General features: G+C 38.2%; 1 protein-coding gene across 2 annotated transcripts in view; it reads left to right on the top strand.

Annotated features, from left to right (window-relative positions):
- The first annotated feature begins 5,831 nt into the window (after positions 1 to 5,831).
- Positions 5,832 to 22,641, top strand: part of CDK15 (cyclin dependent kinase 15) — a 91,207-nt gene continuing 74,397 nt past the window's right edge. Inside the window, exons 1-4 of one of the 2 annotated variants that reach the window (XM_032278641.1) lie at positions 5,832 to 6,116; positions 6,832 to 6,981; positions 7,195 to 7,289; positions 12,815 to 12,894. In XM_032278641.1, the coding sequence (XP_032134532.1) occupies positions 5,994 to 6,116; positions 6,832 to 6,981; positions 7,195 to 7,289; positions 12,815 to 12,894 (448 nt within the window). In that variant the 5' untranslated portion in view covers positions 5,832 to 5,993. Of the gene's footprint in view, positions 6,117 to 6,831; positions 6,982 to 7,191; positions 7,290 to 12,814; positions 12,895 to 22,641 lie in introns of both variants that reach the window. The other variant, XM_032278640.1, reaches the window with a different exon arrangement.

Here is a 22,641-nt window from a genome sequence, read left to right as displayed (position 1 = left end):
AGTAATGTCATTTACAGTTAAGTTGTTCAAATCAGGATCCAAACAACATCTACATTTTGCATTTGTTTGTTACCTTTTGCCATACCCCCCCCCCTTTTTTTTTTTTTTTGAGAGACAGGATCTTGCACTGTCACCCAGTCTGAAGTGCTATGACCCAACCATGGCCCACTGCAGCCTTAACCTCCTGAACTGAAGCAATCCTCCCACCTCAGTATTCTGAGTTGCTAGGGCCACAGGTGCATGCCACCATACATGACTAATCTTTTTTAGTTTTTGTAGAGATGGGGTCTCACTATGTTACCCAGGTTGGTCTTGAACTCCTGGATCAAGCATTTGTCCTGCTTTGACCTGTCAAAGTATTGGTATTGCAGGTGTGAGCCACCATGCCTGGCCCTTAAGTCTTTTAATTTCTCTTCATTCTCTTCTTATTTAATGCCATGGATTTGTTAGAGAAATTTGTTAGAGTTTTTTGTACTTCCTGATTTGATTATTTGATTCCTTGTGGTATTATTTAACTTCTGCGTCTTCTGTGTTTCTTGTAATTTTGTTTTAGAGCTAGAAACTTTATTAGATTCAGGTTTAATTGTTTTCTTTAGTCAAAAATGTATCACAGGTGGTGCTGTATGTCCTGTTGCATTATAACAGGAGGCACATAATAGCTGGATTACTCAAATTTAGTGAAGCTAAGATTGATCATTGAGCTCAGATGGTGTTGGCCTGACCCTTTCATTGGAAAGTTCCTCATCAATTCTCCACCTAATGATTTTAGCATCCATTAATGATTGTCTTCTTAGATCATTGCATTAGAGATTGCATGACAGTGATTGTCTATGTCTATCCCTTCTGCATTCATTAGCTGGAATTCTTCTACAAGAAAAAAATTTCCCCTCATTAAGTATTTGATAATCTTGGAAAAATAATTTATATAGGAAATACAAAAAATACTTGATTTTTCTCTTTCATTAATATTCAGAGTAATAAGTTTGTAAACTAGAAACTTTCAAAGTGACTGTTTTTGTTTAAAATTACTGTAAAGTTGTAGATTTTACACATTCTATGTGTTTCAATCCATTGCAGTCATTTTTTTTTTAATTTTTATTTTTTTGCTACTCAAATTTCCCATTCTTAAACCAATGGGTGTCCCTTTCATGTTGGCTTTCATATCCTTCTAACATGACTCCAGTTGGCTTAAGATGAGCCTAGGACAACTTTCTCGATAACCACCTTGCTTTCTGGCAAGAAAGATATCCCAGGCTCATTTGTAGAGTTCATAATCCAGACCTGGAATCTGGAACCCACCATTTCTCAACAGATATATAGCTCTTTCTTTTTAGTCTCACTGTGGCATTAAGAGACCAAAATTGGAGCAGTAGGGCTGCTCATTTCTATTGAGTTGCCATTGCTTCTAGGTCTTTTTGGTTGTTTGGTTGACAGCACTTTTTTTAAAAACAAATAAAAACCATAAGTTTCTATTTCTACATCAAATTTAAGATCACATAATTTTTACTTGATTTCTTTGATTTAATATTTATGTCTATTTTCTCTCAAGCTGAAAAGTTTGGTTTCCAATGACATTAGCATAATTATTCACTAGTTTTAACCTGATATATGCCTATAATAATGATGGGGTTCAGAATATGCTACCCCCAAATATGGTGCCTTGATATTTGAGAAAACAGCAGAAGCAGGAAAGTCATTCTCATCTTCCCATCTTTCTCTCATCCCTTTTCCCTTAAAGCAGGTCATAAAATCTAGCTAACTTCCCTTTAAAGTAGGTCATAAGAACTCAACTCCAGAGATAAGTTTCCTATACCCAATAAAAAGGAATATCCTTATCCTTGAAGACACAGAGACACCAAGAATAATCTGAACAAACAGGTCTCGCTAGGTTCTCCCCAGTTTCTTGCCATTAGATCAGACCCTTTTGTCCTCCAATCATGTTTCTTCACAATTATACACTTTTCTTCATCAAGCTTAGCATAAAAATACAGACTTCCCTGTTTCTTTGGGTCTTCATTTCTGAAGGCTCCTATGTTTTGTAAACTTGCATTAAGTAAATTTGCATGCTTTTCTCTTGTTAATCTGTCTGTTGCTATATGAATGTCATCCTTGAAGCTAGAGATGGGTGAGAAATCTTTTTTCCTCTACAACAGATTTAAAATAATAGTAATAATACTGCTACTATTGGTAAGGTTACTACTACTACACTTTTTCATTTGTAATTTTTATTTTTTGGGATGGGGGTCTCACTCTGTTGCCCAGGCTGGCCCCCAACTCCTGAGCTCAAGCAATCCTCCCACCTTGGCCTCCCAGAATGTTGAGATTACAGGTGTGAGCCAACATGCCTGGCCCTGACTACACCTTATTTACCTTCATTTCTTTGCCACCAAAAGTAATATACTATAAATATTGTTCTGCATTTTGCTTTTTTAACTTAATATATTTTGGTGATCACTCCATGTCATTATATATGGGTCTCCTTTCTTTTAACAGCTGCATATTACTCCATTGTGTGGACATATATGAATTCTCTAATGTCATTAAATAATATATGAATCATTTTTGATGTTTATGACATAGATTTTACATTATTTCTCATATCTGTTGAATGCTGTGATAATCAACATGTTCTAGAAATGTTATATTTGGCTAAATTTAATAAAGACAGATTGCAAAGATTGGGAAAAAATGGCCAACTCTTAACTAAACATAGTAGTTTGAATTCACACCACTTGAGAAAGGAAAAAGAACTCCAAAAATGTGGTGGGTGGAGAAGCTAGCCTGAAATGATCAGTAACCTAAAATGTTTACTGCCAATTTTAAAACTGCCTAGAATTCCCTGAAAACAGAGCCTGGAGCAAAAGGGGTGGGGTTGTAGGGGCAGTTTGTACAATCCTAGGGAAATAGAAATGAGGAGAAGGAGAAAGCAAATTACTAGGATTATTAGGTTTGTGCAAGAGTAACTGTGGTTTTTGCCATTGAAAATAATGCAAAACTGTAATTACTTTTGCATCAACCTTATAAATGGAAGATCTTTTTCCCTTTACTTATCTCTCTCTCTCTTTCTCTCCCTCTTTCTTTATTTCTTTTTTTTTTTTAAGAGAGAGGGTCTCACTCTTTTGCCCAGGATAGAGTGCAGTGATGCAATCATAGCTCACTGCAACCTCAAATTCCCAGGCTCACGCAACACTCCCACAATGGATCACATTTCTGAGCTGATATCAGCTTCACAACAAATATCTCTGGTTTCCCAATGGTGGAAGTGCACTACACGGAACTTCCTGACGTTCTGGATTGTGTCACCTGATCCTTGCAAGCAGTTGCTACAGAAGCCTGAGCCTCTTGGGCTCTTGGTCTATTTAGGCTGGCAGGGAAGCACAAAGGTCTCTCCTTGTTAGTCAGCTTCACATGTGGGGGCTCCTTGTCCTATGATGGGGGGAGGTAGCAGCAGCAATGAGTGTGCTTCAAGACCCCAGAAATGGCCTCTGTTGCTATGATGGTGACCAGGCTGCTAAAGTTGGTGCAGCCAAGTCAACCTGAAGCAGTTCACAAACTGAGCCTAATGTACAATGCTAAATGAAACTGTTTAAGTCTTCTGTCTTTCAGAAATCTTTCAGAACAAAAGTTATTTCTGACACAGAGCAAGAAAACATCTTAAGAAGTCACCAGATATTTTTCCTTGGCTTTAAACAAGACCATAAAGCCAGTGTGGTGGCACACGCCTGTAGTCCCATCTATTTGGGAGGCAGAGGTGGGATAATTGCTGGAGCCCAGGAGTTCTAAGCAGGTACACAGTGCATGCCTGTGAATAGCTCCTGCACTCCAGCCTGAGCCAGAAGCAAGACCCTGTCTCTGGAAGAAAAGGAAAAAAAAAGTACCTCATTCTAGTACCTAAACATGGCAATTTATACCTTTAATAATCAGGCTAGGCAGGGTGCAGTGGCTCACGCTTGTAATCTCAGCACTTTGAGAGGCCCGGGTGGGCGGATCACAAGGTCAGGAGATCAAGACCATCTTGGCCAACATAGTGAAACCCTGTCTCTACTAAAAATAAAAAAATTAGCCGGGTGTGGTGGCACCTGATAGTCCCAGGTACTAGGAGGCTGAGGCAGGAGAATTGCTTGAATCCAGGAGGTGGATGTTGCAGTGAGCCGAGATTGTGCCACTGCATTCCAGACTGTGACAGAGTGAGACTCTGTCATCCAAAATGATAATAATAATAATAATAATTATCAGGCTATAGGGTAGTGCTGTGCTCATGCCTGAATTCCCAGCACTTTGGGAGGCAGGAGGATCACTTGACCCTAGGAGTTGGAGACCAGGCTGGGAAACATAGTGAAACCTCTCTCTGTACAAACAATTGAAAAAATTATCCAGGAATCAGGGCATGCACCCCAGTTCCAGCCTCTTGAGAAGCTGTAGGAGGAATGCTTGAAGCCAGGAGTTGGAGACCAGTTTGGGCAACATAGTGAGACCCTGTGACTATGAAAAGTAATGAGCTGGGTGCCATGGCACATGCCTGCAGTCCTACCTACTCGGAAGGCTGAGATGGGAGGATCACTTGAGCCCAGGGGGCTGAGGCTGCAGTGAGCCATGATCACCCGGCTGGATTCCAGCCTGGGAGACAGAGTGAGACTCTGTTTTCAAAAACAAAAATGCAAGAAAAGTCATTGTAAACTTGATCTGGAACATACTTTTATGTGATGAAATTCATAATCTTTTAGGGAGAAATTAACATTTATGATAAAATGTATTATGTTATTATAAATTTGAATGTTATTAAATATTCTGAGAAACTAGCTTCTCACTCTCTCAGTTGTCAGTGTAATCGTCTTTAAGCCAAATATTCTTCCTTTTCTTCTTTTTTTTTCAGTAAATATCTCTAATTTGATTGAATCTTGGAATTGGCTAAAGTCTCTTGTGGCAGTTTTGACATGAAAAAATACATGCTCCTAATTAAATTAAAGATTTTTAAAAAACCGTCATGAGGTTCAAATATCAAATATTCATCAATATTGTTGTGATAATAGACATGACTCTTATTTTTTTTCCCTTAATAATGATTGAGTATTTATATATTCTCCATTCTATCTCACTCTATGATTAGTACATTATAGTGGCAATAATCTCAGGAGTCTAGCAGGGAAAAATGCTGTGTTTGAAGGCTATGGACTGCAAACCAATTTGAGCCAGATTCCTTGACATGTCTGCTATTAATATTGTACTTTACATATAGTAAACATTAATTACATATATGTTGAAGGAAGAAAGTATTTCATTCAAACCCCTTTCTCTCCATCACCATTGGCTAATATCATCATCTGTATGTTTAAGAAGAACACAGGTGCTCACCACATAGTTTTTGAATAAATGAATGAATGGCAACACTTCTAAGACTATTAGATACATTATTGTTCGAAGGCAAAGAGATGGAGTAGGTATCTTCAGCTTTCTTCCTGTTTTATGATTCTGTGGTTTCTTTGACTACTAAAAGTTAACTAGGTAGCAAATTTGTTTTAAAGTCTGAAAACCAAAATGCTTGCAGATAAAAGGCAGGGAGAAAATATTCCTCAATGTGTCCAGCTTAGCACCAGGAAAACCTAATATTAAACCTAACATCACTACCAATGATATCATATAAATATCATTACATAGATAAGCAATGCCAATCCCTAAAAACTATGTATACCAATAGCACTAACCTGTGACCAGAACAACAACCTTAACTGTGCCAAATTTTATTCTATTCAATATCAGCTGCCTCGTTTTCAGTGGTGCACATCTGACTGCAAGCAATCCCTTTCTGATGTAGAGTTTCTTGCACTGATAAGGAAAAACTGCTGAAGTCATGACGCTGCTCCAGGCAGAGCCCTCATGTGAGTCATATGAAAGCTCCACACTGCTGACCTCTGGCAAAAAGGGATAGAACGAGGATAGGAGAGGCAGAGGGGAAGAGGTTCAAGTGCGAGTTTTCTCCTTGAACCTAGAAGATTATGGGTCAAGAGCTGTGTGCAAAGACTGTACAGCCTGGATGCAGCTGCTATCGTTGTTCAGAGGGAGGTGAGGTACGCAGCTGTCGGAGGAGTCAGCCTGAGACCATGGAGTCTGCGTTCAAGGTATTTGTATCCCAGGAGGAGAGCATCTTTCTCTATTGATAAACCAAGGAGTTCAGACACTCCCTTTTTGTTAGCAGTGTCTGATTCTTCCGCGGTAGGTCTAAACCAATAAAATGAAAATTCTATTAAAGTCACAGAAAATTTATGGCTGTAGTTATCAAATTTGGGGAATTTCTTGTAAACCAAAAGGGAAAAATAATCCTTGGCTTTAGGCTGCACGAAACTGACTTGGCTTGAAGTCGAGAAAGTAGTTATCTCAAAATCTCTAAGGTCCTAAATTACAGAGCTGAAACTTAAAAGGCAAGCTGCAGTATTGGTTGGTATGCTGTGGATTCAAAACTGTTATAATTAGTTTATGAATATTAGCAATGCCATACTAGATTATTCCCCTATAGCAATAAATTAAGTGCACATTAAAAAAAAAAAAAAGTCCAACTTAAACAGAAAAAACTTGAAAAACATCCATCCAAGAGATTTAGGTTAACCTAAATGTTAAAGACATATATTTAGGTGAAGAAAGAATGTAAAATTTCAGCAGTTGATACCATTATGGTCTTTTTCAGGTGTCTTTCAAGAAAAGTGCCTTTTGGGGGTGTAGAAAGCTTAGAAAACATTTGAAGAGTGAAAATGAGGCAAATGAAGAAAATATGGTTTTGCCAGGCACTGAATCTTTACTTTGCATAAATTTTATTTCTGCTCTTTCTTTTTTTTCTAGCTAACAGACCTAAAAGAAGCATCATGTTCCATGACTTCATTTCACCCCAGGGGACTTCAGGCTGTCCGTGCCCAGAAGTTCAAGAGTAAAAGGCCACGGAGTAACAGTGATTCTTTTCAGGAAGAGGATCTGAGGCAGGGTTTGCAGTGGGTGAGTGAGCAGCTGATGTTGATCAAGAAGAATTTAATGTGTGCTTGTCTAGGGAGGCCGGCCCTTACTTCCAGGGCAATTATTGAGCAAGCTTTCCTAAGTCTGCTCTGGCAATGCTGTCTAATTTCCCTGGGGGAAAAAAGTCAACACTAAAAAAAGTGCTCTTTCTCTCTTCCCTCTCACCCGCCCCTTTTCCCTATTCCCCTTAAGCAGAGGAAGAGCCTCCCTTTTGGGGCAGCATCATCTTACTTGAACTTGGAGAAGCTGGGTGAAGGTTCTTATGCTACAGTTTACAAGGGGATTAGCAGGTGAGTGACACATAGCTGGGAGAGACTCTAGAGATGAGGGTCCCACCCCCATCATTTCACATTGTGAAGCCAAGTGAGACATCATAGAAATTCATAGCATTGAGGACCTGTGCAAGACACCATGGCCAATAGGGAGAGAGACATGATGACTTAAATAGCCTTGAAAGAAAAACAAACCTGCCCTGCTTTAATTAAAATCAGCCCTCTTAAATGTTTATCAGCCTTTCCTCTCTTGTATTCAATTCAAAGAAAATGGACTTTCTCTACTACTGACCCAAAGAAGAGTTACCACTCTTCAGGCTGGTGGGAAGCACAGTTGATAAAGTGTCTCTAACAGGTTTTTTATATCCCTCCCTAAGCCACAATGACAGAGGTTTGCAATGGCAACCTGGAGTTCCCAGCTTCATTCCTCCACCTGCCCTTTGTAGAAGAAATTGAAGTTGGTTTCTGCAAATTATGGTACATGCAAAAAATGATAAATCCTAGATTTTCTACACTTGCAAAATATACAAAATGTCTAGAGAATAAAAAGACTGCTTATCCAAAAGCTAAGTACTCATTTTGGTAAATAACAAACTTTGTTAAATATATATAAAAGATCCATGAACTCCTCTGTCTTTTAGTTAAGGTGGGAAAGCTGGAAGGTTGTTTCTTTGTTACTCCAATAGAGAAAAATAATGGCTCACTAGTGGTTAAATATTAATTTTTGAAACATAATGTAGCTGATCCGAATGCAGCGGTGTCTACAACTACCTGCCACAATGAGTTCTCCCACTGCTTCACTTAACTGGCCAAAAAAAAAAAAAAAGAGAAAGAAAAGAAAAATTTTACATAACTACTACAAGACTAAATATTCATTATTTATCTTAATATTTATGTTATTATTTTTACTTGTTAAAACAAGATTGCAGGGGAAATACAATTTTATTTTATTTATTTATTTATTTTGAGATGGCATCTCACTCTGTCACCCAGGCTGGAGTGCAGTGGCACCATCTCAGCTCACTACAGCCTCCGCCTCCTGGGTGCAAGTGATTCTCCTGCCCCTGGTCCTTTATACTTTCTTAATCTTTCTAGTCATGGTGTACTTTAACTTTTTTTTTTTTTAATGCTGAGAATATCTGCAATAAAGTACCACATTTCATTTTATTCTGAGGCTCCTTATATCAATTTGGCCATGGTAACTGTTTCAAGGTGGCTCAGAACTGGGGCACCCTAGAACATACTCCAATACATGGGCACCATGGACACTTCTGATCTTCCCTTCTGAGTTCTGACTTGATTGTTATGCACAAACAGACATTTCCAGCCCAACATTTACACAGAATTCACTTCTCTTTTCTTCTAGTTACTGTATATTTTCTTTTTCATTTAACTCTTTATCTATTGGGAATTTATATTGTATATTTCACAATCATCCCAGCTCTATTTATTAGATTTTCTTTTCTCTGATAGTTTGAAATGCCACCATGATTATATATTAGATCTCACGAATACTTGAAATTGTTACTGTTCTAATCTTTTAAAAATCATGTTTCTTTGGTCTATCTTTTCTTATATTTGTGCTGTATGATTTTAATTATTGTGGCTTTAGAATATTTTTAGAATATATCAAAACTCTAAATTAGAGAATTATTGACATCTTTGCACTATTAGATTTTCTTTTCTTTTTTTTTTTTTTTTTTTTTAATGGAGTTTCGTTCTTGTTGTCCAAGCTGGAGTGCAATGGTGCAATCTTGGCTCACCACAACCTCCGCCTCCCACATTCAAGTGATTCTCCTGCCTCAGCCTCCCGAATAGCTGGGATTACAGGCATGCACCACCATGCCTAGCAGTTTTGTATTTTTAGTAGAGACAGGATTTCTCCATGTTGGTCAGGCTGGTCTCGAACTCTCAACCTCAGGTGTTCCGTCCGCCTTAGCCTCCCAAAGTGCTGGTATTGCAGGTATAAGCCACTGCACCTAACCTATTTTCTAATACAAATATCCTGTAAATAGCTAATACAACAGTCCTTGGAATGGTCATTGCACAAGACCCTATACACTCCCTACCCTCTATCCCCCAGCACACACTCAGCTCCTTCCTGTCCTCATCTCCTTCCACTCTCCCGCTCCAATGCCAGGACTGCTCCTGCCTCAGTCAAGGACTTTTATCTTGCTGTTCCCATTGCCTGGAGCTGCCCTCCACTGTTCATGCACACAGCTAACTCCCACCCTAGGTCAGATTCCCGGTTCAAGTGTCACCTTATTTATAAAACTGTAATCCCAGCTACTCAGGAGGCTGAGGCAGGAGAATCGCTTGAACCTTGGAGGCGGAGGTTGCAGTGAGCTGAGATCGGTGACACTGCACTCCAGCCTGGGCAACAGAGTGAGACTCTGTCTCAAAAAAAAAAAAAAAAAAGAAAAGAAAAGAAAAAGAAAAATAAAGAAAGTATAAAGCATTTTATATTTACCAAAAAACTTTTTGCAGGAGTTGGGGGAGAATTTCACAGAACCATGTTCTGAGGAAAATACTTACATCATAAAACTTTTAAACAAAATTTCAAAGATATGATAAGGCAAACAAAAGAAACTGGGGGAAAGCATATGCAAAATAGTTCAATAAAAAGATGGGCAAATCGGCAAATCACAAGAAAAACAGAAAAGATCCATAAACTTAAGAAAAGTCAGTTTCACATATGATTAAAGAAATGTAAATTAAAATGTGATAAATGTTTTTACCTTTCAAATAGGCCAAACATATGAAGATAAAAGCAAAAAGCAAACCCACATGATAGGGCTAAGTCAAAGGAACACACGAGCCACTGAAAGAGCTTCCAAAGGACAAAGCTGCAAACATCTGAGCAACAAAATAAAGTGTATTAAATTATAACCCAATGTATAAAATAAATATCTATGAGTCCATACTGATATAGATAAATGATTCAATAAATTAACTAATGGGAGAGAAGAAACAAATCTCTCATGCCAAATAAATACAAATAATTTATGTAGATAAGACACCTTCAAAGAAGTGCACCATAACTCTCTACTTCTTAAGTGTGGGCCATTCATAGTGGCATTTCTCTAAAAGTACTGTATGTAAAGGGGGGAGAAAGAGTAAGTTTATAATGGAGAAACCTGACCAACACTCTCTCAGACAGGTGACTAAGGTAAACATCGAAAGTCATAAATCGTGATGATGGTATGCACTCTTAATATGATGTGATAAAGATGGTACTTTACTTCCCCAAACCCATAACCCAGTCTAATCACAAGAAAAATGTCAGAAAAGTTCCAAGAGAGGGGTTTCCTACCCAATACTTGACTAGTACTCCTCAAAACTGTCAAGGTCATCAAAAACAAAGTCTGGGAAACTGCCACAGTCAAGAGGAGCCTAAGGAGATGGGACGGCTAAGTGTAATCCTGAATGGGATCCCAAACCAAAAAATTAAAAAGACATTAGGCAAAAACTAAAGAAATACTAATAAACTATGGACTTTAGTTAGTAATAATGTGCCAATATTCGTTCATTAATTGTAACAAATCTACCAGATTAATGTAAGATGTTAACAATAGAGGAAACTAGACGGGAGATATATGGGAACTTTCTGTACTGCATTCCCAATTTTTCTAGAAATCTAAAACTGTTCTAAAAAGTGAAGTCCAAAATCCCCCATAACAAAACCTGCCCCATGTTGGTGAGGGAGTGGGAAAATGGCCACTCTCATGACCAATTACTGTGCCATTACTCCATGAGACAGTTTGGGAACATGAGTGCAAATCAGTACAAACATGTGCACTGTGTACTCTCGGATTCAGCAATTCTGCCTCTATTTTAAGGAAATAATTGGGGCTTTGTGAAAAGATTTGTCAACAAGTATGTCCATCACAGCATTTTTATGATAGCCCAAAGCTAGAAACAACTGAAAGGCATTTGAAATTGGCTAAAAACATTGTAGTATATTTATATGATGAAATGTTACATCATTATTCAATATCAGATTGTACAAGAATGAACTGTAAGAGAAAAGTTACATGGAGGAAAAAAGGTTACTAACAACATGATTTTAATCCCACTGTATTAAAAACAATAGATTTATACCTGCATTAAAATCTTCTCTGTTCTCAGCACTTAACTTATATCATGAATAAAATGATGAATAAGGGGATAGTAGGAAGAAATGAAGAGAAAGAGAGAGATAATGGTGTGGCCTGGGAAGATCAGGTAGCACTTAGAAGGCTGCTGCAAGAAGTTGGCTTTAATTCTGAGTAAAATGTGGGGATGTGATGGCTTTTGAACAGAAAAGTGACTTGTCCTGATTGTCATTTAAAAAGCATGCCTAGAAATAGAAATTCCATTTGACCCAACAATCCCATTACTGGGTATATATCCAAAGGATTATAAATTGTTCTACTATAAGGACACATGCACATGAATGTTCATTGCAGCACTGTTTACAATAGCAAAGACCTGGAACCAACTCAAATGCCCATCGATGATAGACTGGACAGGGAAAAAGTGGCACATATACACCATGGAATATTATGCAGCCATAAAAAACGATGAGTTCATGTGCTTTGTAGGGACATGGATGAACCTGGAAACCATCATTCTCAGCAAACTGACACAAGAGCAGAAAATCAAACATCGCATGTTCTCACTCATAGGCAGATGTTGAACAATGAAAACACATGGACACAGGGAGGGGAGCACTACACACTGGGGTCTGTTGGGGGGAAATGGGGGAGGGATGGGGGTGGGGAGGAGGGGAGAGAGAGCATGGGGAGAAATGCCAGATATAGGTGAAGGGGAGGAAGGCAGCAAATCACACTGCCATGTGTGTACCTATGCAACAATCTTGCATGTTCTTCGCATGTACCCCAAAACCTAAAATGCAAAAAAATAAAAAATTAAATTAAATTAAATTAAATTAAAAAAAAAAAAAAGCATGCCTCAGCCAGGTGCAGTGGCTCACGCCTGTAATCACAGCACTTTAGGAGGCTGAGGTGGGTGGATCATGAGGTCAGGAAATCGAGACCATCCTGGCCACATGGTGAAACCCCATGCCTACTAATATACAAAAAATTAACAGCATGGTGGCACATGCCTGTAGTCCCAGCTACTCAGAAAGCTGAGACAGGAAAATCGCTAGAACCCGGGAGGCAGAGGTTGCAGTGAGCTGAGATCATTCCACTGCATTCCAGCCTGGGCAACAGAGTAAGACTCTGTCTCAAAACGGAAAAAAAAAAAAAAAAAGAAGACGAAGACCACTACAATAAGTCAGATGAAAAATAATAATATGCTCCAAATTTTCTGTAATAAATATATATATATATCTAACTTTAGTAAAGAGGGAAAATGCTTAGATATATGCATGTTACATATGTATTTACAGATGTTAAAGTTTTTATTTTGAGAAAATTATAGATTTATATGCTAAAATATATTTTGAAGTGAAATTGCTTTTATTAAGTCATCTTTGGTATAAGTTGCTGCTTTGAATCACCTCAATAAGTGTGTGCCCCTCAATCCCTCTTTTCTAGAATAAATGGACAACTAGTGGCTTTAAAAGTCATCAGCATGAATGCAGAGGAAGGAGTCCCATTTACAGCTATCCGAGAAGGTAAGAACAGCAGAAATTAACCCAATAGGTCTCTTTTGAGTCCTTGATTTGGAAAAAAATTCATTTCATTGATCCGTTCAGCATCTATTTTTGATTCTTCTAGAATACTGTAATTACATTTTTACTTTTCATACAAGTTTTTCAGGAGCATTTACACTGCTATTTTATTACTTAACTTTGAAGAAATTGAGATTTAAAACTATTATATCACTTGACCAAAACTATGAATTCACTGAGCAATGACTAACACTTTCCATGTGTTTGGCCTCATCTAAGTGCTAAGGCTATACCTATATAACCTCAGAAAATTCCTATGAAAGAGAAAATGTAAAATCACACAAATTCTTCCTGGGAAATTTGTCTGAACATAATGTGTTATTTAGCTAGCACTTGGAGAATTTCCAGAAGGTATACATTTTTATTGTTCTACCTGTATTTTCTCTGTGCCCTGCAAGTGGGTGAGGAGCCTGGTTTCAAAAGGACTTAGATTTGCAGCTTAGGTCCACCAATCACTATGGTATGATGTTGGGTAGATTACCTAACTACGACTCAGTTTATTGCAGAAAGTGGATAATAATAGTACCTATTTAATGGAGTTGTTATGAGGATTCAACGAGAATATGTATATAAAGCACTTAACACAGAGTCTATTTTTCAGAGTTCAACAAATGTTGGCTATTATTATTCCATTATTACTTCTTTCCCTGGCTAATGTCTTATTTACCATTAAGATAACGAATGCTTTATAATATAATCATCAAGAAGCCAACATAGTGAAAATGAATCATGAAAAAATATAATTTATCAACCTTTATTGCATGAGCCATTTGAAATAAGATGATGACAGGATTGCTATGCATTTCAGCAAAATTCCAGAGAAATGGCACTTCCCTGGACTTACTTTCTCCCACTTTTAGCTACCTCTCTTCTCTTCTTTACTGAGCACGTACTATATGCAGAGTATGCTGCTAGATGCTGTGAAGGATGAGAAGAGAAATCTCTTTGTTCTGTCCTTTGCAGTCTTAACAGAGCACATGATTCAAGTTACAAGTATGTAAAAGACATTATAAACTAAGATGAGAACAAGTTAGTCTCAGTGTGACTGATGGAGTCCGTTGATTTTGATCTGAGCTTGAAAGGATGGGTTATGCAAACAGGCATGGAAAAAGCAATTCTGAAAATGAGTTTATAACTGAATTTGATACGCTTTTCAAAAGTCTTTCAGAGCCCCTGGGAAATACATCATTTTGAATTTAATTGGAGGGGTCAAATGGGCTATTGGTTAACCAGAGATTCATCCTGGTAGGATCAGGTGCGTTCTGGGAGAAGGCATGGTTTTAAGTGTTTAATATAATGGAAACTGCATTTACTAATGTACTTAATAATGGTCTCCATTAAAGGATGATCAGATTTGGAAAGAGATGTATGGATAGGTTAAAGAGTATTTGTGAACATAATAGAAATTCCCAGGTCACCCGCATAAGTGGAAGGTCTCCTTTGTGAGCTTGAGTTTGCCAATTGTTTAAGACTGGCTTTGCTCAGATACTGCCCACAGCCAAGTTTTTCAGGCTGACATTTAACTGTAACAGTGAAACCTTTTGCCAGGTTTGCTAACAGATGGTTCTCAGCATGGTTCAGGAAAGCTGGATCCGTTTTGTTCTATATGCTAAATGTTTCTTTCATTGCATATTTACGGAGAAATTGCCTTCTCCATCACAGGTGTTTACAATTATATTTAGTATTCAACTGTGGGCTTTCTTGGTTTGTTTTATGGACTTTCCTTACCCAATGCTTTGCTTGTGTAATATTAAAAACCACAAAAGGATTTCTGACACATTGGAGGTTGTTAGGCATCCAATTTCCAACAAGGAATGTTTCTTTTTACACCAGTGTAAAAGCTTGGAGCCCTTGTTTAAAAAAAAAAAAAAAAGCCCTCTCCCCTCCCCTCAAGAAGATATGAGGCTTCATTTGAAAACTTTGGCACTGTCCCATTTTTCCTGTAAGAACTTTAAGGATGTGAGACCAGGGAGACAGGAGGTTAAATGAGAAGGCCTGGAAGGCAAAATAAGAACAGCTGGAGTTCATTAGTTAAAATCCACGGTCACTAGCTGAAAGGCAACCTAAAGGCACGTGCAGGAAAACTGAACAAGTAATGCAGCCTTCTTTAAAAAGCCTTGAAGCAGGAATTACTTTTCCTGAACAATTTGGCTGCCCTGATGGTATAGCAGCCAAAGATTTATTAAGTATGATTTTACTACATATATGGTCTCTTTCTATACAGGTAGAATACATGCAGCAATACTAGTCTGGTCATTTGGAATATTATTTTCATTTGAACTTAACATGTTATATGAAATTAGCAAAAGTATAAACAGCACTAAGGGAAATATATCTTAACACACATGTCAGGTGCTTTTCATACTTATTTTAATCCTCTTAACTTTTAGAGATAGATATTATTAACATTATTCCACTGTATGATGGTGATGGTGATTCAAACCAAATCTCTCTGATTCAAAAATTCATATGCTTTCTATGCATCTACTCTAGAAATAATTATTTAGTGCCCACTAAGACCAGGCACTCTGCTTACTGCTAGATACACAGCAATACACAAAATTGACATGTTCCCTACCACCCTCATTCCTTTGCTAATTAAGAAAAGCAGAAGCCTTCATAGTACCTTAGAAATCTCTCATAATTGACTCTAGAATTGTATTTTAAGTGTTTATTTTTACAACTTGGAGAAAACACTTTCATTTGAATAGGCTAATGTGTTATGTTTTTACAGAGAACAACATTTCTTAATTTTCTGAAACTATATAGCCATATTTTTAAAATGTGCATTGTTTTAAATATTTTTGTTTAAGTGGTCAACTTTTGATTTAAACTGAAGACTTTCAGCCTGTTAATAGCATTTTTCTTAGGAAGGAGTCGTATAACTAATCTTTTTTGAGAACCAGGCATATGACATAATCTCCCCCTCCCCCTACATAATACTTTTTTAAAAACCTTTATACCAATCCTAGGAAGTAAAATGTGCTATTTTTGTTGTAGAGATAAAGGAATTCCAGCCTCAGAGAGGTTAAATAACTTGTCTGAGGTCACAGAGATAGTAATCAGAGTTGTTAGAATCCATATCTATTCTATTTTAAATCCTTTCTACTTTATTATGATGAATTTGGAAATGCTTGATTAAAGTATTTATTGTTTAGCAACAGCAAAAATAAAAATAGAAATCCATTTTTTATTATGCATTTTGTATAAACATTAAGGAAAATGCAGAAGCATTTTTTTAATCTTTAATTTTAGATTCAAGGGGTACATGTCTAGGTTTGTTACATGAGTATATTACATGATACTGAGGTATCCCATCACCCAAATAGTGACTATAGTACCTGATAGGTAATTTTCCAACCCGTGTCCGTCTCCCTCCCTCTCCCCTTTTGGAGTCCCCAGTGTGGTGTCTATTATTCCCATCTTATGTCTGTGTGTACTCAATACCCCACTTATTAGCTCCCACTTGTAAGTGAGAACATGTGGTATTTGGTTTTCTGTTCCTGTGTTAGGATAATGGTCTCCATCTTCATCCACGTTGCTGCTAAGGACATGATTTCGTTCTTTTTTCTTTTTTTGGCTATGTAGTATTTTTATGGCACCAGTGTACCAAATTTTATTTATCCAATCCACCACTGATGGGCATGTAGGTTAGTTCCATGTCTTTGCTATTGTGAATGGTGCTGTGACGAACATGCAAATCTAGGTGTCTTTTTGGCAGAAGAATTTATTTTCCTTTGGGTATATACCCAGTAATGGAATTGCTGGGTCAAATGGTAATTTTGTTTTTAGTTTTTTTGAGGTAGGAGGTGGGACTTGACTCCAAAAGCAGGCTTGAATACTAAACCAAGTTTAGGACTAGCCAAAACAAGGCCTGGGTGGAGGCAGCTTTCCAAAAGACACACCCACCAGTGTGCTATGTCAGTTTACCATAGCCATGGCAACACCTGAAAGTTACCACCCTTTCCCATGGCAACAACCCAACAACCCAGAAATACCACTCTGTTCCTAAAACTTTCCGCATAAACTGCCCCTTAATTTGCATATATGTAAAAGTGGGTATAAATATAACTGCAGAACTGCCTCTGAGCTGCTACTCTGGACACACTACCTATGGGGTAGCCCTGCTCTGCAAGGAGCAATATACCTGCTGCTGCTGCACATTGCTGCTCCAATAAAGGCTGCTGTCTAACACCACTGGCTCACCCTTGAATTATTTCCTGGGTGAAGCCAAGAACCCTCCCAAGCTAAGTGCAAGTCTTGGGGCTTGCCTGCCCTGCCTCACTTTAAGAAATTTCCAAACTGTTTTCCACAGTAGCCGAACTGATTAATGTTCCTACCCACAGTGTCTAAGCATTCCCTTTTCTTCTGAAGCTTACCAACATCCTTTAATTTTTTACTTTTACATAATAACCTTTTTGACTGGTGCGAAATGGTATCTCACTGGTTTTTTTGCATTTCTCTGATGATTTGTGATGTTGAGCATTTTTTTCACATTTGTTGGCCACTTGAGTGTCCAGAAAAAGTATTTTAAAGAAAATAACATATCATGTTGTATATTCTTCAATTCTGATTCCATCATTGATTCTATAGTGCCGGAAATTGCAGTGTTTAAATTAGAAATAGTGTCAGCTAAGAATCTTTTAAAATCATTCTCTAGTAGAAAAACATTGCAAAGTAATGACTCCCAATCCATATATGATAAAACTGAGCCAAAAATAGGCTAAGGTCATACAATGAAGCAGAGGAGGAGGCTGATTAGAACCTCTGAACTGCCAATGACCACAAATAGTCTAGGGTAGGCCTGGTTGACAGCAAGTCTGCCATTGAACACAATCAAATCACATCGCAAACAGCAAATTCATTGTACACAGTTACATCTTTATAAAACAAAATAATGCCAGGATAATGGTATATGATCACCATTACAATTCCAAAGATACCAGGACAACTACTTATCTGAGCCTTGTCTTAACATTTCTCTAACATTTATCTAAAATTATTTCAATTATTTCTTTTCTTGGAATTCATAACTTGAGTCATTTACTTGATTTGTGATTCTCAGCTCAGAGAAAATGTAACAACAGGGACTAGAAACACTTTTTTATTCAATGTCCAATGAGGGTTGGGGGTGAAGTTTTTTTTTTTAATGTATCCATTGTAAATTTTTTACACATTAGAAAGCTTAACCTAAAAGCCAATAGCATAGTAAAAAGATATGTTGTCTCTGTTCATAGCAGAACAGGTTTAAAAATGCATATTTTTAAAATGTATTCTGCCAGTTCACCATCCTTTGTCAAAGTTGTATATATTGTTCTCTGTCAATACCTTCATTACATTTATAAACACAAGATTTACACAGTACCCCATCAAAAAATTAAAACCCTGTACAAATATGTACATATATTTTATACTTTTAAAACTTTCAAAGGAGTGTTCTGTTAAAGGTCGGCTCTAGTTAATGGTCCATTTACTCTGGTGCAGCAAATACATCATTGACTCATTATATGACTCCTCATAAGCTCATTACAACTGGCCTGGCTTTCATTAATTCATGAGCACTTATTGAGCACCACATGCCAGGCCTGTGCTAGTGCTGGAGATGCAAAGAGCAGGACAAGTTCAATCCGTGCCCTCAATGAGTTGACAGCTGAGAGGTGACTTTGACTACCAGGACTTTATGACATATAGCCACATCCTAGGACTTGGAGAATCAGCTTTCTTCTGGAGCCTTAAAGATATCCCTATTTATTTTTGTGTCTTTTCTTTGAAGAAAAACAAAAATAAGTATGCATAGGATACGTGAATCATAAAAAACAGTGTTTTATGAGAATCAGAATGCTAATTTTAGGATCTTTCCCCTTCTCAGTTGACTTTTATGTCTCTCAACTGTTTAGTCTGCAGGACAGATGTCACATCCTGCTGTGAAGTTTATAAAATGTCCTTAAAATTAGAAGAAAGACCTTTTCTTCCTGGGTTTAAGACCCACACATCTGAGGTTGTAGGCATTTCAGATCCCTCTGGTGCATGGACCAAAATGATAAACAATACTGTGAGATAAATGCTTTAAACATCATCTGTTCTTTCATCTGAATTCCCTATTCATTATTCAGCAAAATTCACAGTTTTCATGTAACTATTTCAGTAGTTCTGGGGAACTAGAAAAGCAGTAATAGGCATGGCCATAAAGCATACAATATTTATAGTCTAATGAGGGAGACAACTGAAAGAAAAAAGGAATGAAAGCGTCTTCAAGAGAAACACCTTTTACTAACCAACTAGGGGTATATAAATTACATTAGCTAATTAGTGACCACTAATTTAAAGATAAATATTTATTAAGTGCCAGATATTATTCTAGGCACTGAGTATGTAACGATAAGCAAAAAAACCAAAAGTGCACGCTCTCAATAGAGTTTATATTCTCAACTGTGAGACAGACAATAAACAAATATTTATATATAATATGTCAGGTGGTGGTGACAGGTGCTATGGAAAAGAATAAAGCCAGGCCCCAAGAGAGAGGGTAGGAAGGGGTAGACATGGGATGGGGTGGAGGGCTGCTGAGGTGGAATGGGGTAGAGGGCTGCTATTTCACCTAGAATGATCAAGGAAGTGTGTACCTACATGTATTATTTGAGCAGAGGCCCTGAAGAAAGTGAGGGAGGACAAAGGCAGAGAGGTGAGAAGAGAGGGTTACAGGAAAAGACAACAGCAAGTGTAAGACCCCAGGGTGGAAATGTGTCTGCAAGCGTGTCTAAAGAACAGTTAGGAGACCATGAGGCTAAAGCCAAGTGAGCAAAGATAGGAGTGTGAAGAGATGCAGGTCACCATGGGCACAGCCCACAGCTGGGTGGACAGGCCATTGCAAGTCCTTTGAATTTACTCTAAGCAAGATAAGAGGCCACTGGAGGGTTTGGAAGCAGGAGGGACATGCCCTAACTCATTTGAGAAGGATAGCAGTGTCTGGCTGTCCTGTGAAGAAGTGCCTATAGGAAGAAAGCAGGGAAGCAGGCAGATGAGAGGCATTTGCAATCATTCAGCCAACATATGACAGCGGCTTGGTCCAGGGTGGTGGCAGAAGATGTGGCAAGAAGGGAGGGGTTTGGAACAATTTGGAAGGTAATCCCAATAGATTTGTATGCGACAAAAAGAGTTGAAAGGGCTTGTCATGTACAAGTGGCTAATCTTCATAAAATGAGTGAATGGTTTAAAAAGATTTCTGCAAAGAAACTGTGGGTTGAAGATAAGACTAACAATTCAAATGTAAGTGGATAACAGAGAAATACAAAACAGACACTTTTCCTACTCCTATAAAAACTAAAATTATCAAGAAAACTACATGAAGTTTATACCCACTGTTAGCAGGAAGCCTCATCCCAGGTAGATATTGTTCCTTGGACTTTTTAGCAAATGAGAGCGTGAGGCCATGATAATGAACAAATCATGCCATCAAGATTTAAAAAGAAGCATCAGGAGTTTCGGTAATATAATTAGGTGAGACTAAAATTATATTAGACATAAAATTAGAATATCTTAACAGTATTCTTAGCAATTTCAGCTTTACTGAATCTGTTTAAAATCTAATTTTGCTAAATGCTTGTAACATAGGGGTGGGGGAAAGGGAAATTTATGAGATAATTTATAAATAAAAATATACATAAAGTACAAGACTTCTCAACTGATGGTCAGAAGATATGGAAGGTGTTAAAAACTCTAGCAGAAGCATACCATAAGCAAGATTTTAAGACTGAGAGAAGGGGTTTAGTGGGGTTCAAGTTGAAAGGCAGCAGCAAGAAGCTGAGGGAGGGGGTATTATTTCTAATTTACCTCTCTGTAATGCTTTACATTTGCCGAGGTTCCACAAATGGTATCTGATTCCATCCTCATATCAACCCTATGAAGCAAGTCAGAAAAGACAATGTCTCTTTTCCTAAGGAATGAATTGAGACTTGGGTTGAGATACTCTCCAGAGCTTACTCAGATATGAAGTGACAGGGCCAGGATTCATATTAGGGCTTCTGGCTCCACGGACAGTTCTCCCTTAAGACACTCAATAAATATGTTTGACAAATTAAGTGCTTACTCTTGGCTGAGTGTGGTACTAGGTGGTATGGCAGCATCTCAAAAAGAGGGAAAGTCACTCCCTCAATTTCCATGTAGCCTTCAGTCTGAGACTAGGGAGATTAAACAGATGCCTGGGAAGCTATTTATTACATTTACAAAGCAACACATTTGTCAAAGTGAAATAATGAATTTAGCCCATAGGGACTCTGGGGGCAAAAAGTAAAAACTGGAGCATTAGTCATTAGAGCAAATAGGGTTAACAGGTGTAATGGAGTTCCTTCCTTCGGTGTAAGTCAGCTTAAACTGACAAGTAAAGAGAGAAATTCACTGATCTGATACCTACAGGCTGGTAGGGCATAAGCGGTATCACCAGCAAGCCATGTTCTTTCATTACCCAGCACTGGTTTGCTGTGCCTTCATTTTATTCCCAGGCATGCTGTCACCAGAGTACTGGGATCACAGGTGTGAGTCACCACTTCTGGCCTCATTGTCTCTTTTTTTGGTTTTTTTTGAGACAGAGTCTTGCTTTGTCGCCAGGCGCCAGGCTGGAGTGCAGTGGTGCGATCTTGGCTCACTGCAACCTCCGCTTCCTGGGTTCAAGCAATTCTCCTGCCTCAGCCTCCCGAGTCGCTGGGACCACAGGGGTGCACCACCACACCCAGCTAATTTTTGTATTTTTTTCCCATTTATTTTATTGCATTTTAGGTTTTGGGGTACATGTGAAGAACATGCAAGATTGTTGCATAGGAACACACGTGGCAGTGTGATTTGCTGCCTTCCTCCCCATCACCTACATCTGACATCTCTCCCCTTGCTATCTCTCCCCAGCTCCCCACCCCCCACTGTCCCTCCCCTATTTCCCCCCAACTGACCCCAGTGTGTAGTGCTCCCCTCCCTGTGTCCCAATGTGTTCCGCCTATGAGTGAGAACATGCGGTGTTTGATCTTCTGCTCTTCTGTCGGTTTGCTGTGAATGATGGTTTCCACGTTCATCCATGTCCCTACAAAGGACACAAATTCATCATTTTTGATGGCTGCATAATATTCCATGGTGTATATGTGCCACATTTTCCCTATCCAGTCTATCATTGATGGATATTTGGGTTGGTTCCAGGTCTTTGCTATTGTAAACAGTGCTGCAATGAACATTCGTGTGCACGTGTCCTTATAGTAGAATGATTTGTAATCCTTTGGATATATACCCAGTAATGGGATTGCTGGGTCAAATGGTATTTCTATTTCTAGGTCCTTGAGGAATCGCCACACTGTCTTCCACAATGGTTGAACTAATTTACACTCCCACCAACAGTGTAAAAGTGTTCCTATTTCTCTACATCCTCTCCAGCATCTGTTGTCTCCAGATTTTTTAATGATCGCCATTCTAACTGGCGTGAGATAGTATCTCAATGTAGTTTTGATTTGCATTTCTCTGATGACCAGTGATGATGAGCATTTTTTCATATGTTTGTTGGCCTCATGTATGTCTTCTTTTGTAAAGTGTCTGTTCATATCCTTTGCCCACTTTTGAATGGGCTTGTTAGTTTTTTTCTTGTAAATCTGTTTTAGTTCGGACTTCATGACCAAAACACCAAAAGCATTGACAACAAAAGCCAAAATAGACAAA

Source organism: Sapajus apella, unplaced genomic scaffold (assembly GCF_009761245.1).
Source record: "Sapajus apella isolate SASKATOON/1434 unplaced genomic scaffold, GSC_monkey_1.0 scaffold10, whole genome shotgun sequence".
NCBI lineage: Eukaryota > Metazoa > Chordata > Mammalia > Primates > Cebidae > Sapajus > Sapajus apella.
The sequence above is the reverse complement of the archived record's forward strand: the minus strand, read 5'-3'. Positions and strand labels throughout refer to the sequence as shown.